General features: G+C 39.8%; 1 protein-coding gene across 3 annotated transcripts in view; it reads right to left on the bottom strand.

Moving 5' to 3' along the window:
• The window catches only part of PDE7A (phosphodiesterase 7A), a 76,017-nt gene extending 63,929 nt beyond the window's left edge, over positions 1–12,088 (bottom strand). For all 3 annotated transcript variants that reach the window (XM_041473627.1, XM_041473631.1, XM_041473630.1), the window contains exon 1: positions 11,910–12,088. In XM_041473627.1, coding sequence (XP_041329561.1) covers positions 11,910–12,047 — 138 coding nt within the window. In that variant the 5' untranslated portion in view covers positions 12,048–12,088. The remainder of the gene's footprint in view (positions 1–11,909) is intronic.
• Positions 12,089–12,724: the final 636 nt, after the last annotated feature.

Raw genomic sequence — 12,724 nt, 5'->3', positions numbered from 1 at the left:
TTACCAAACATTTCCATTGGCATTTTTAGAATGAAGTGAAGCACTAGGCCTCATAAACACACCTAAAACCTTCATGGAAGGTTTTTGAGAGGCTGTATCTGGGCTTAAGCCACCATGTAGGAACAAGAAGAAAGCAATGCTACAAAGCAGGTAGCAGAGGGGGGAGGAGATACTACAGATGAAACAAATGCAGATCAATGTGTGCATTCAACAAAACCACACTGTTTTCACAACCATCTCATGCAGGGGTAATATTCTGCTATCACGCACGTCACACAACTATCTGATCTTCACCTTCTCCTAAGAGGAACAAACCCCAAAAGCACTGGTGGCACATCTCTCACAATGTCCCTTGTCAACCCTCAGTCTTTGCTCTCCCAAGTACTACAAAGGAGATTTCAGGCATAACCTCCATGAGGTATCTTCTACAGCAAAGAAAAAGAGGTACTAAGAGAGGTCAACCGTGCACATCACCTTTTCCATCCTCAAGTTTTACTTCAACTGCAGAGCCATCATCTGCTACTGATCTATTCTCTTCTCAAATGCCAGCATGCACGAAATAGAAGCCAATACGTTTACTGCTGCAGCTTCTTCTCCTCTATCAGGATCCAGCAAAGGTATCAGCAGTATGGCCTATTTTATCTCCTGTATGATGACAGTTCCCAGGAATGCTCTCCTGGTGCTACTCTGGGCAGGCGGCATGTGGCATCCCAGCTTGCTCAAGGCACTGCTCCTAGGCCAGGGGTTGAGTTCCCCACAGGCCCCTAATGAACCCACACACAAATACCTCCACAGGACTGAATGCACTTCAGGACACGATTCAAAATAATTCTGCCAATCAACATAATCAGCATACTGTGTTCTCTACTAAATTTCCAGCAGAAATGGATGGCTGAACAACTGTGCACACATGTACACAGTCAATCCAGATTTGTTTGACTTAGCAACTCAGTAACATAAAGAACAGCTATTATGGTGACTGTCCTTGGCCTAAGACATGCTTCAGGGCAAGCTCTACAAAGTTTGAAGGAGATATCTAACTACATGTAACATGGAAACAGGAAAACCAAAAGGACTAAGAAGAAGAATCCCAACAGTTACCTGACATCATCCTGAAACACTCCCAACTGTAAAACTAACGTGCCATTCTGACCAAAAGCTTCTAAAACATTACTATAAATGATAAAGGCTGGCAATCTAATAAGTAAAAATTTCTTACTTAGAAAGATCAACTGAGAGCAACAAATATTACCAAAATTGTTAGCTTTAGGATATTATTTTGTCTCGTGACTTGATGGAGACAGGACAACATGGAAGCAAATGCTACAACAAATACTGTTTTTTACACTTTTCTGAATCTACGCAGCACTCACCATATCCTTATACAGTTACCACATTTTCATATATATCTATATATTTATTTTCATATGTGTATATTTATATATATACACACTCACTCTCACATACAAACACACACTAGCAAGCCTTTTAAGTATGCTAAACAATTCTCCAAAGACAAATGACAGGATTGAGCCTCATGTTCTCACACACTTCATTTATAAACTGCAGCAACCATAGCTACTTTTCATTAAAAACAAGCAGAGAGGAGAGACACTTTCAGTTTCACAGGAAAACAACCTTTCATTTGTGCATTATTTCTAAATCACTACTCATACAGACAAGAAAACCAAAAATTTTCATATTCTGAAGTCAAATAACCGAAATTTTGAAATTGGATGTTTTACAGGTAAAAAAAAAAAAATACACATTATTTTGACTTAATGTACTTAATTAAGCATTTCTTCAAAAGTTATCAACAGTCCTTTTAAAATGTTCTATCAAGTCCTTTTAAAATGTTCTGTCAAGTCTAATACCTGAAACATACAGAACCATGGACTCACCTAATAAAGATTAAATTACAGATTTTGAAGCCGTGTGAATAATAATATATAATAATACAAATATATAAAAGACACAGGGTGCACAACGCTTCTTTGGAAATACTAAATACCTGAATACAGTGCATTACTTAATTTGAATAACACCACAGAATTAATCAGCCCACTCTTGTTTGCCAAGAAAAGTGAAACAATTCCACACAGTTCAGCTGTTCTGGACATTCCTCCAACTGCAATAGAAACAACTTGAGTCAGTGTTGCCACACACGCTGGGTGGCCTCTGCCTGCATATCCCTGCTCCTTTCTGTGCGCCAACACTCCTCAGATCCTGCAAGAAAACCAGGGAGAGACAAATGAGCAGAAAATTACTGCTACAAAAATTAAAGGGCTTTCTGCTGCTGCTGCAGCTCAGCAAACCAGCTTTCCACAGGGTCAGTGGAGTGCAACTGTCAGCACTAAAGCAGGAGTAAAGATAGGCAGCTAAAATTACTGTGCAAGCAATACTGCTTACATTTAACACCAAAAGCACCTTGGAACTATGACTGCAGACATTAAATAAAACTCATACCTGAAAAAGAATTTCCATTTAAAATAATATTAGTAATAAAAACTATGGCTCCTGTCAACAATAATCATCAACCACAAAGCCTCTCCAAACACCAAGCACAGCATTACAACGTGTTAAGGCAGAATTTAAAAAACTGCTCTTCTCTTTCTCATAACACATTAAACACAAAAATCATTGTACTTAACTTTAACAATCTTAATTTCAGGAGTGTCAGAAACAAAAACCTTCTGTAACATGTATTATTACACCGAGAAAAGAGACATTTTTTAGCCTTACTGACCTTTCTCTTCTCCCACCTTAACCGGACCCTTTGTCACCCATGCTCAGCATAAGAGAAAAATTTGAACTCCTGACTCGCAAATTGCTACCAACACAATCATGTTTTTCAGCATGTAGCTTCTTTCCCATGTTCTCATATAAATACAACAATAATAAGAATGATGAGAGATGTCTTAAATTTCATTAGTCTTAATTGTCTTTCCTATTTATTCAGCCAATCATGAATATCTCCTTGTCTAATCCTCTCAAATCATCCTTCCCAAAAAGCTCATGAAAATGGATTAGTCCTGTAGTGCACAGCTGATTATTTCACTCAGTCTATTGTACCAAAAGGTGATAGGTGAAGAATTTTAACCAAAGGCCTTTAATTAAAACAAGCAAAAAAACCATCCCTTTAGGGCTGAACTTAAGATGGAAGGGCATGGCAAAAATAACATCACAATATCACAAGGAAAAGAAAAAACACAAGGTAACCATAGCTTCAACCATTCAACACCCTTATGGAGACAAAGCCTTTCTCCTCCTTAAAAGAACCCGAAAGTCAATACAGATCACAAAGTACAAGCCCAACACAAAACTTCAGGAATTTAGTACCTGCAATTTGCTAGGTTTGATTTCTAGTCTTCACTTATGGTAGGTTGCAAAAGTCCTGCAGTAATCTGAAGTGACAAAGACATAAGCAGGACTAGATGCAGAGGACAACCACTATCCTTTCTGAAAGGAGAAGGAAAAACTACTGAGGGGACAACAAATGTTTTTAGCATTTGGGACATTATGAGCTTCTCAAGGTTAAAAACACAAGATTATTTTTTGGTTTTAATTCATGCAATAAAGGTTTACTATTTTATCTGCCAATTTGTGAGCTAAATATTGGACAAAAATATAATCAGTTTATTTTGCCAAATGAAAATAAGTTAGGACAACCTTATTAAATATATTGTTTAAATTAATTGGAAAGTGCAGAAATTCCTGTTATCACCATGTTAAATTAAATGTAGCTCAAACTTCACAACAGAAGAAACAGAACAATGGCAGAAGTCCATAACACATGTACACTCCGGATCTCATAATACACAAGGGCATCAAAAAAACCTGACCTTTACTATCCATGTATAGACATTTATTATTTAGCAGTTTCATACTATGCTTGCAGCTATAAAAAACTTTTTTTTTTTTTTTTTTTTTTTTTTTTGCTCAATACCTGAAAAAGCTCAATTGTTGCAGCTGAAGTCTAAAATTCCACAGGTAATAATCAAGGAAATTTAAGTTTGAAAACTGGTTGCAGGACTTTACAATTACAAAAGAGAAGACAAGGCACTACTGATAAGACACACACCCCTGCCACACATACACATTTCAAGAGATTACTGTGGCACATGAACTTTACCGGAAAGTTTAAGAAAATGGAAGTGCAAGTTCATGCCTGACTAAACATGAAACCTCCTCCTCTGCATGTGAGCAACTGCAGCATCAATATATGTGGCGTATTAGCTACAAACACAAAGAAAGAAGTAACAAGGGCCAGTGCCATTCCTGCCATGACAGCTACAGTTCCTCCACTACCAGACTATTCTATTAGAAGTATTTTTTGTGAGAGTGTTAAATTTTTCTGATCTATATATAACTGAGTCCCTCAGGAAATTACTTGCTTGCCATCATCCCAACACCACATGTACCTTCATTCTCAAGACAACTAAGAACCATTACATCAGACAGAAATTTCATGCAAAGTTTCTAAATCCTTTCTGTTCCAAGGCTGATCCACCCACTCAAGTCTCAAAATTCCTATTGTAAGTTTTTTCCTTCACAGCCTTGGAATAGGTTTCTGTATATTTTCCTTTGGTTTTCTTTACTCCGTGGGACAGAATTGACCCCTTGCCCTAAATGGGGCAACAGGCTGTATTTCACACGTATTAAATATTCAGTTTTATTACTCAGAGTAGCCTCCAGCTACGTCTGTCATGGGGGGGAGAAACAGGAAAAAAATCCCTATGACTGGTAAAGGAAACAGTGTCTTTCTTTTTACATACCTCATCTGGCAGATACGAGAGGAAGAAATAGTAAAATATTCTACTAATACAGACCTTTATTATTTTTATTGATGCATACTCCTTCTGAAGCTCACACAGGCAGAGGAAGAAGGCATGCTGCAAACCTTGGCTCCTTCACAACTCCAGCTAAGAGCTGAGAAAAGAATTCACCCTCTACCTTGTGATAAAAAGCAGACTCCAGGAATCTCTAATTATAATTATTGTGGGAGTGTGGTCAGGAAGATAATAAATCAGATTGCCATATCAAAGGTGTACAAAGAGGGAGGAAGTGGGAGGAAAACAGGAGTCAGGCTGCTGTAAGAGAAGTTAAAAATTCTCAGGGTATGGAAGGGAGGAGGGCAGGGAAGGCAAGATAACAGCCACAAATTTATTTTCAACTAGAAAGAAAACAAAATATTTGGCTACAAATTCCTTACAATACAGCCAGGATGCACGCATACAAATAAACAACACTCCAACTAACCCCTAAATCTAGTTTCCCATAACTGCATTTTTATATTAAAACATTTTTTCTTTGGCAGGCTGCCTTGTTGGATTACACAGGGTGGTTATTTACACTGCAGTTACTTGTTAATGACATAATCAGAACAAACTGAAGAAAAATTCAAATCTGATAAAACTCAAACTCTTTCAAGGATTCCAGTGAGGATTTTGTGCATAACTCTGAACTAGAACTTGAGAAGTCTGTGTTCAATTCCTGGTCCCAGACACACGCTTCTTGTGAGACCCTACATGCATGTGCGTGCCCACACCATGTATTTGTGCTTGCTTATATAAAAGACTTTTTTCAAGAAGAACTGAACATTTCATTCAGCTGTGAATGCACACAAATCATGATTTACACTAAATGCTTTATGTAATATGACTACCGAGATTAAGATTCTAATTTTTAGCACGTCCACCTTCACAACTTCATTTAAAAGAAAAGACATTCTAACAGAACACACTACATTCCTTCAATTATATGATACATGAATTTGTATCTTAGACACACAACTGCATAAATTCACATGAGAAAAATACTGACACATGTTAACAAACACTTACACAGCAAAGAACAACCAAGCGACTCTGGTTCTACATTTCTGGGAGAAAAAACAAAAAAAACTTGAGCTGCCAAATTACTCATTATTCCCATGCAGGTGCAGTGAACAAAAGCAAATACAACAGGTTTACTCCAATCCAAAAGGTGTTTCATATATATGAGCCATAACCTGGCATAACTTGGAAATGCAATCATGAATCTGAGATATTCAATGCAAGAAAATTACTGAGCTAGTGCAGAAATCTACAATTTTAGCAGAAAACTAGTGAAAAGTTGCAGATACCAAGTGATGAGGGAAACACAAGAAAACAAGAAGCCAATGGTCATTGACATGATAGAGAACTGTTCTAACAAATCACCATTCTATTACCAGCAATTTTTCCACTGTAGGCTTTTCAAAAATAGAAGAACCAAAGAAAAAAAGGTTCACAATGCAGATGTCCTCAGCATTGTTTTTGACACACCAAAAGTGCACAACAAACGTGTCTAAAAAATTACATTATTTTATGATATGTTATTAACTCAAAACTGAGCTTATTGACTCAGAATTAACTGAGTTTGGACACTGTTGCTTTTCTCAAGCAACCTAGAAAAACACACTTACCTAGCAAATAGGGGTTTTTTTCAGGAAAGTTGCTGAAACAGACATCCCACAGAAAACACTCCGAATTCCAACAACCTGTATTTGCCTGCTATTACTACATAATTAGTTCATATAGAATATTGAATATTCATATACTAATGCTGACTTCTTGTAAAATTGTTTTATGGTTAAAATTCAATATTTCCCTTCTTGGGAACATAGCTATAATCTCTCTTTTCAAATCAATCTCTCTTTAAATACAGCATCTAGAAATTGAGGTTCATACAAAGCACAAAACATACTATTACACAATCTGGACAAAGGAGAATTGACTTCTGGTGATTTAAGACAATCTAATTAATGGGAACTTTAAACTATTATTCTGTTTAGATCTTACATAGACAATTATAGGCCATGAAAGAAGCTGCTATGACCTTTTTGCTGAATGAAGTACCAATGTTGCTTTACACTAGAACATATGAAAAAGTTAATTGGTCATAAAACTCAGGGCATTTTAAAAGTGCACTGCCACATAAAATTACTGTAGTGTGTGAAAGCCTCAATCAGAACTTGTCTGTGCTGTGCGTAGAGTCAGCGTCAGTCTCTCCCTCTCATATGAATAGATGCAATCTCAGCAACCAGACACAATAAATACAAGATGAAGGGAATGGCAAGCAGAGCAGCAACACAGAATTAATTCCAGAGGCTAGGAATCACAACATGAAAATTATTTCATTATTTTAACTCATTAATTATTCATGCAGCAGAGATATGGGAAATGGCAGGAGAAATCTAATGAAAGAGCCAGCAACTGAGAAGCACTGATGAAGAGGATCAGAAAGGTATAGAAGAAAAGTTATGAAAAATGGTGGATGAGAAAAGAAAGGGGTTTAGGGCAAGGTTGCACAATCAGTAGTAGGGCCAATATAAGGCATTCCTTCTGCTGCTCCACTGCTCGTTACTCCTAGTCTAGCATTGCGGTGTGCTGCTTCCTCCTTACTAACAGTCACAGTCATTTATGAAACTGTACTATGAGTCAGACAAGGCTGAAAAATAACCTGATCACAAAAAAAAAGAAAATAAAAGAAAAAAAAAAAAAGGAAAAAAGAAGTTGACACAACTAAGAGGGAGATGCAGGAGTAGAAATGAACAGCTGCAAGGGAAAAATAGGTCATGCCAACACTTCTCTCAGCAAAAAGGTGCAACCATGGGATTAAAAACCAATGTCTATATCCAGACCACATAAATACGTCTCTCAACTGCATCTTTTAACTTACCACGCTATGTGCAGAGTGAAACATGTTTGAATCACATCAGGCGACAGTGACAAGAAAAAATACACAAAAAAGGTGGCCTAAGCACTTTGTTAATGCCAGGAAAGAGGAAGGATACACCTTACACTGAAGGTATATTTCCAGTTCCTCTTAGTGACTTTTTCCCCCACTACATCCTCCAAGTCAAATCTAGGATTCCATCTGCGTGATCTACAATCCATTGTCCAGGTATGAGAGTCACCAAGTCTGACACTACACTGCTTACATGCATGAAATGGAGATGCAATGAAGAAGGGTCATGAAGCGGGCTACTGAACACCAGGTAGCAGGACATGGTACTGCCCGGTACACAGTAGTACTTGGTGGAGACGGTGCCTAAGTTTCTGAGATACAAATGGAGTCTTGTATTATTTGTTCCATTCCCTCTTCATGCAATTTCATCATTAGGAGACATCTTTCTTTATCATCATCAATTTCAATCATTTAAAGACAGAAAGGCTAAAGCCTGATCTTTACTTCTATTCAGACTCTGCTACTAGATACCATTGATGCCATTTTTGGAGGAACTGAAGAGACTGCAGAACCAGTTACAAAGCAGAGAGATGGAAATGAGTCAAAAATGGCAGGTTAGGCCAAAGTTTTCTTACTCATTTGTGATATGTTTATGTCAATTCAACATGGGGGGAGGAGGGGGAGTGCAATGCAGGACAATCTAAAAGTAGCTTGCAGCTACATTTGTGAAGTGGTTTTCATTAAAAACTCTTATTCATAAAAATGCAGACTAAGAATTTTCACACTAAGTAAGTACAATTCTAAAAACTTTCTTACTGCTATTAACAACCCAAGTTAAAAACTAGATGAGGCAATAAATCAAAAATTGTTCTCTGAAAGCTCAGCTTTAATTTGAAAAACACAATTTCGTAATAAATGGAATGAACACCCTGAATGAATGATCCAAGGCACCAGTTAACATCCACCTGATCTCACAGTGAACCTAAATTCAAATCTCATCAATGTGAAATGTCCTGGTAATTTCAACACTTACACATTCAAATGCCCTTAAAAACAGCTTTTAACACTCGCTCTTAAAATTATTTCATATTTAAAGATGATTATTAACTGAAACATTTGTATATACCTGTACAACAGTAGCTTTTCACTTGACTGGACTTAAACAATAAATATCAAAATAACCTCTAGATGTTACCTTTATTATTTTTATTGTAAAGACTCTGAAATTGACAAAAATTAAGACTACTTAATAGTAGTATGAAGAAATAATTTGCACATAAAAGAAAACAACAAGAAAAAAGGAATAAGCCTTTCTCTGCATTTACTGCTTAAAGTAAAAGGTGCAAATCACCACAAGGATGACTTCCAGTATTAAGAAAGAATTGTTTTATGACAGGAACACTTAAGCACTATTAAGAACAGTTGACTAGTGAGATTGAGTAATTTCTATTATTTAAAGCTTTTATGACTTTCAAAAGCCTAGTGGTACCATCTTTTCCTTTAAATCACTTCTGACAGACTTCAATAAGCCTGTTTTATTCAAAGTGATGGCAGGAAGCTACCAAGTTTCCTGCTTGTGTTAGTTTTCTGCTGTTTTAGTGAACTGAATGAGCAAACACCTGACAAGCATCAGAGATGGCATAAAGGAAGCAGTAATAACATGTGCCCAATATCAGGGCTTTTAACCTTCAGCAGTAATGTCAACTCACTGCATCTCATAAGACTATATCTTAAAAAATAGATTAAGTAAACAGATTAGACAAACATCTGCCAATAATGCTGTAAGCACAATTTATCCTTCCTAGGGCTGAGAGGAGTAGATCAGAATCCTCGAGGTCATTTTCAGCACCACTTTATTTAAGCTTTAAAAAAGCAACATACATTTTCAATTTTGAAAACATTTTGAACCCACGCAGAGAAACTTCAACAAAACTGAAATGCTACTTAATAAATTAAGAGATATATATTTGCCTGCTTAGGACTGTCCAGTTAAATGCTATGTCTAATGTAGTGTGCATTTATCTCATGTATGTTTCCTATGTAAAATACCTTCTTGCTGGAAGGATAAGCCTAAAACATCTTATGACTCAATCATGTCAAGTGACTTTTAATCTGTAAGTGGGAATGTAATTTTCAAGGCATAACAATTTTCAAGAAAATCTGCTAAATGCCTGTTAGTTGTAAAATGCTGGCTGTACATACCAGCTCCTTGGGTGCATATTTCTAGTGTTACTCCTATTGCTCAAAGCTAGCTGGAGCAGAAGACTGAAAATTACAAACTGCTAAGGGTTCAGCTCTCTTTGGACAGGAATGAAACTGGAATGTCTTACAAAAGACTTGTAACGTGAAGCTACATTCACAAGTTACACAGAATCACTAATCTCACTAGTGATGCTTCTTAGTCCATCATTTACACCAACCTGTGACTGCAGGTCTGGTACACCTATTCATATCCTATTGTTTGCTGGAGACTTCAGGGAAAGAGGAAAAAAAGGTAAAGATAATCAGATGTTGGACAACAGCAAAGGCTTCCTCACTTAAATATCCTAATTCTTTATTATTAATGCATAAACCTGGTTACCTGTTGGTTTATGCAGACAAAATACTACTTGGTTAAGCACACATAGTTTCCCTTTTTTGTCAAGTTATTCAATCACCTCTTCTTTGAGCTCACTAATATACCTGCAGCATACCAGCCAGAAAAGAAAGAATCCATTGAGAAGCTTGAAAGTTAAGAGAAAAAGCACTATAAATGTCAATATCAGATGTAATCTGGTAAGCTTGTATACACTTTTGCATCACCTGTTCTGGAGACCATACAGAAAGGAATACAATGTATATCACCTTGACCATTTTGCCTATTCCTGATTAGAAAACCACAAATACTTCAAACAAGGGAGACTCTTCTCTCAGCTCCACAGAACGAAGTGTGCTATATTAGGCTGGACTTTCAAGACAACTTATACATATGGAAAAGCCACCATCACCAAGTACAGCTCAGAACAAGCAGTACAAATGGAAAAGATCCTAACCCGGTTGCTACAAAATTAAATTTGCCATGGAAAATTAATTTGCCATAAAACCAAAGTTTTTTGTCAATTATTACATTTATATCAGGGAAGGAAGCATTGTCAACATATGTTCATCTTCATCTGCTTGCTAATAATTATTTCCACATGCATTCGAGTTTCTGGTCATTAACACAGTATTTTGTTCATTTTTCCTGTACAAACATACATGTGCCTAATGCTCACACACACAGCTCCACTGCTATGAAACAGGGGAAGAAGCCAAAAGCGACTGGCAGCTCTGTACTTTCGACAAAGACGTATGTGTAGCACGGCAAGTCATTAAAAAAAAAAAGTAGAATAACTTAGTAAGATACACCAAAAACGTACAGAACAAAAAACTACCACGACACATGCAAAGACAACATCTTTTGTAAGGACAACATACTTCACAGCACTTAAACAGACCTTTCAATCTCGACATAGGAAATCCCTCGAAGCCAAAACGGGCTGACTCCACCAAAACATACGTTTTCCACCATAATTCCAGATTTTCTCCAGAGACTTCCGCCAGAATATAATTTTATCACTGGGTGCTGGGAAACCATACTAACGCACATCCAGAAATTTAGGGCATTGTTCACAAGAAAAACCTGCCTTTTGTCTTGAGAGTTATAATGACCTTTTCAACAGTATTTCCAACACGATCAGATGAAACAAAATACAGTACAATTCACATTGTGACTGATGTAATATGGGCCGGGAGCAATACCGTGGAAACGAAAAAGCCAAGGATCTTTGTCTCCTTCTAGACAAATTGCCAAGCCTCAATAGTTGGAGGGAGAAAAAGCAGAGCATCCCAAATAAAACACTGCAGTGCATGTTCACCATTTCAGTCAAGTCGCTGCAGCTTTTGGCAACCCCATAGGAAACCTGGACCCTTCAAAGAAAGCCCAAGCTCATAAAAGAGCTAAAAAGCAGTCCTAGCTTAAAAATTACAGGAGAAAAAAATAACCCACTGGCTGTAGAAATAAACCCCATGCAGCTCACCGCTCGCATCGCAAGCGATGCTAAACAGATAACCCCGGTAATAACTAGTCATAAAAATATTAAATGCTGCATTTTTCTCGCCACCGCGCCGGCATTCGGGGGCAGGCGGACAAGGGCGGCGGGCCCAGCGGCAGTGCCTACCTGCGAGAGCTGCCGGGGGTTGGGGCAGCCGAAGAGCGCGGAGCTGGAGCTGAAGCTGATGGCCCCTCTGCGGCTGAGGACGTGCTGCGGCACCGGCCTGTCCAGCGGCAGCACGGGCAGCTGGTAACATACTTCCATTGACGAAGCCTCCGTGCGCCGGCCCGCCGCGGGGCAGCGGCCTCGCCCGGCGGCGGAGCGGGACGGCTCTGTCAGCGCCCGGGGCGGCGAGTCCCGGCCCGCAGCCCGCGGCCGCCGCCGCTCCCTCCCTCCCTCAGGCGCGCTGCCGCCGGCGGGAGCCGCTGTCAGCCCCGCTGCCCGGCGCCGCGCATGGAGGGCCGGGGGCCGCGCTGGGGGAGACACGCGCCGCGCTCACCCCTATTGTCCGGCACAGCCGGGAGCGGGAGGAGGAGGAGGCGCCGCTCTGGCGAGGGGAAGGGGCCGGGCCGTCAGAGAGGGGACCCGGGGAGGAGGGGGAGGAGGAGGAGAACGGAGAGGAGGAGGAGGAGGAGGGATGGCGCCTCCGCCCCGCCCGCGCGCGGCGGCCCGGCTGGAGGAGCAGGCACGAGCCCGGCGGACCGTGCGTGGGTCGCGCGGCTGGCGACACGCGCAGAGCGGCGTCATAACGTCACCACTGCCCACACTCTCCCCGTCCGCGCGCACCAGGCAGGGGCGGCTCGGCGGGCGCCGCGCGCATGCGCCCTGCCCCCTCCCCCTCGCGCCTTCGCCGGGGCGGGGGGCGGCACCGCCCTCCTTCCCTCCCTCCGCTCCTTTCGGAGGCACGGAGCCACGGAAGGGATTGGCCCGGGAAAGGCCTG

This window comes from Pyrgilauda ruficollis, unplaced genomic scaffold, assembly GCF_017590135.1.
Source record: "Pyrgilauda ruficollis isolate IOZ18807 unplaced genomic scaffold, ASM1759013v1 scaffold30, whole genome shotgun sequence".
NCBI lineage: Eukaryota > Metazoa > Chordata > Aves > Passeriformes > Passeridae > Pyrgilauda > Pyrgilauda ruficollis.
This window is presented reverse-complemented; position numbering and strand designations above follow the sequence as displayed.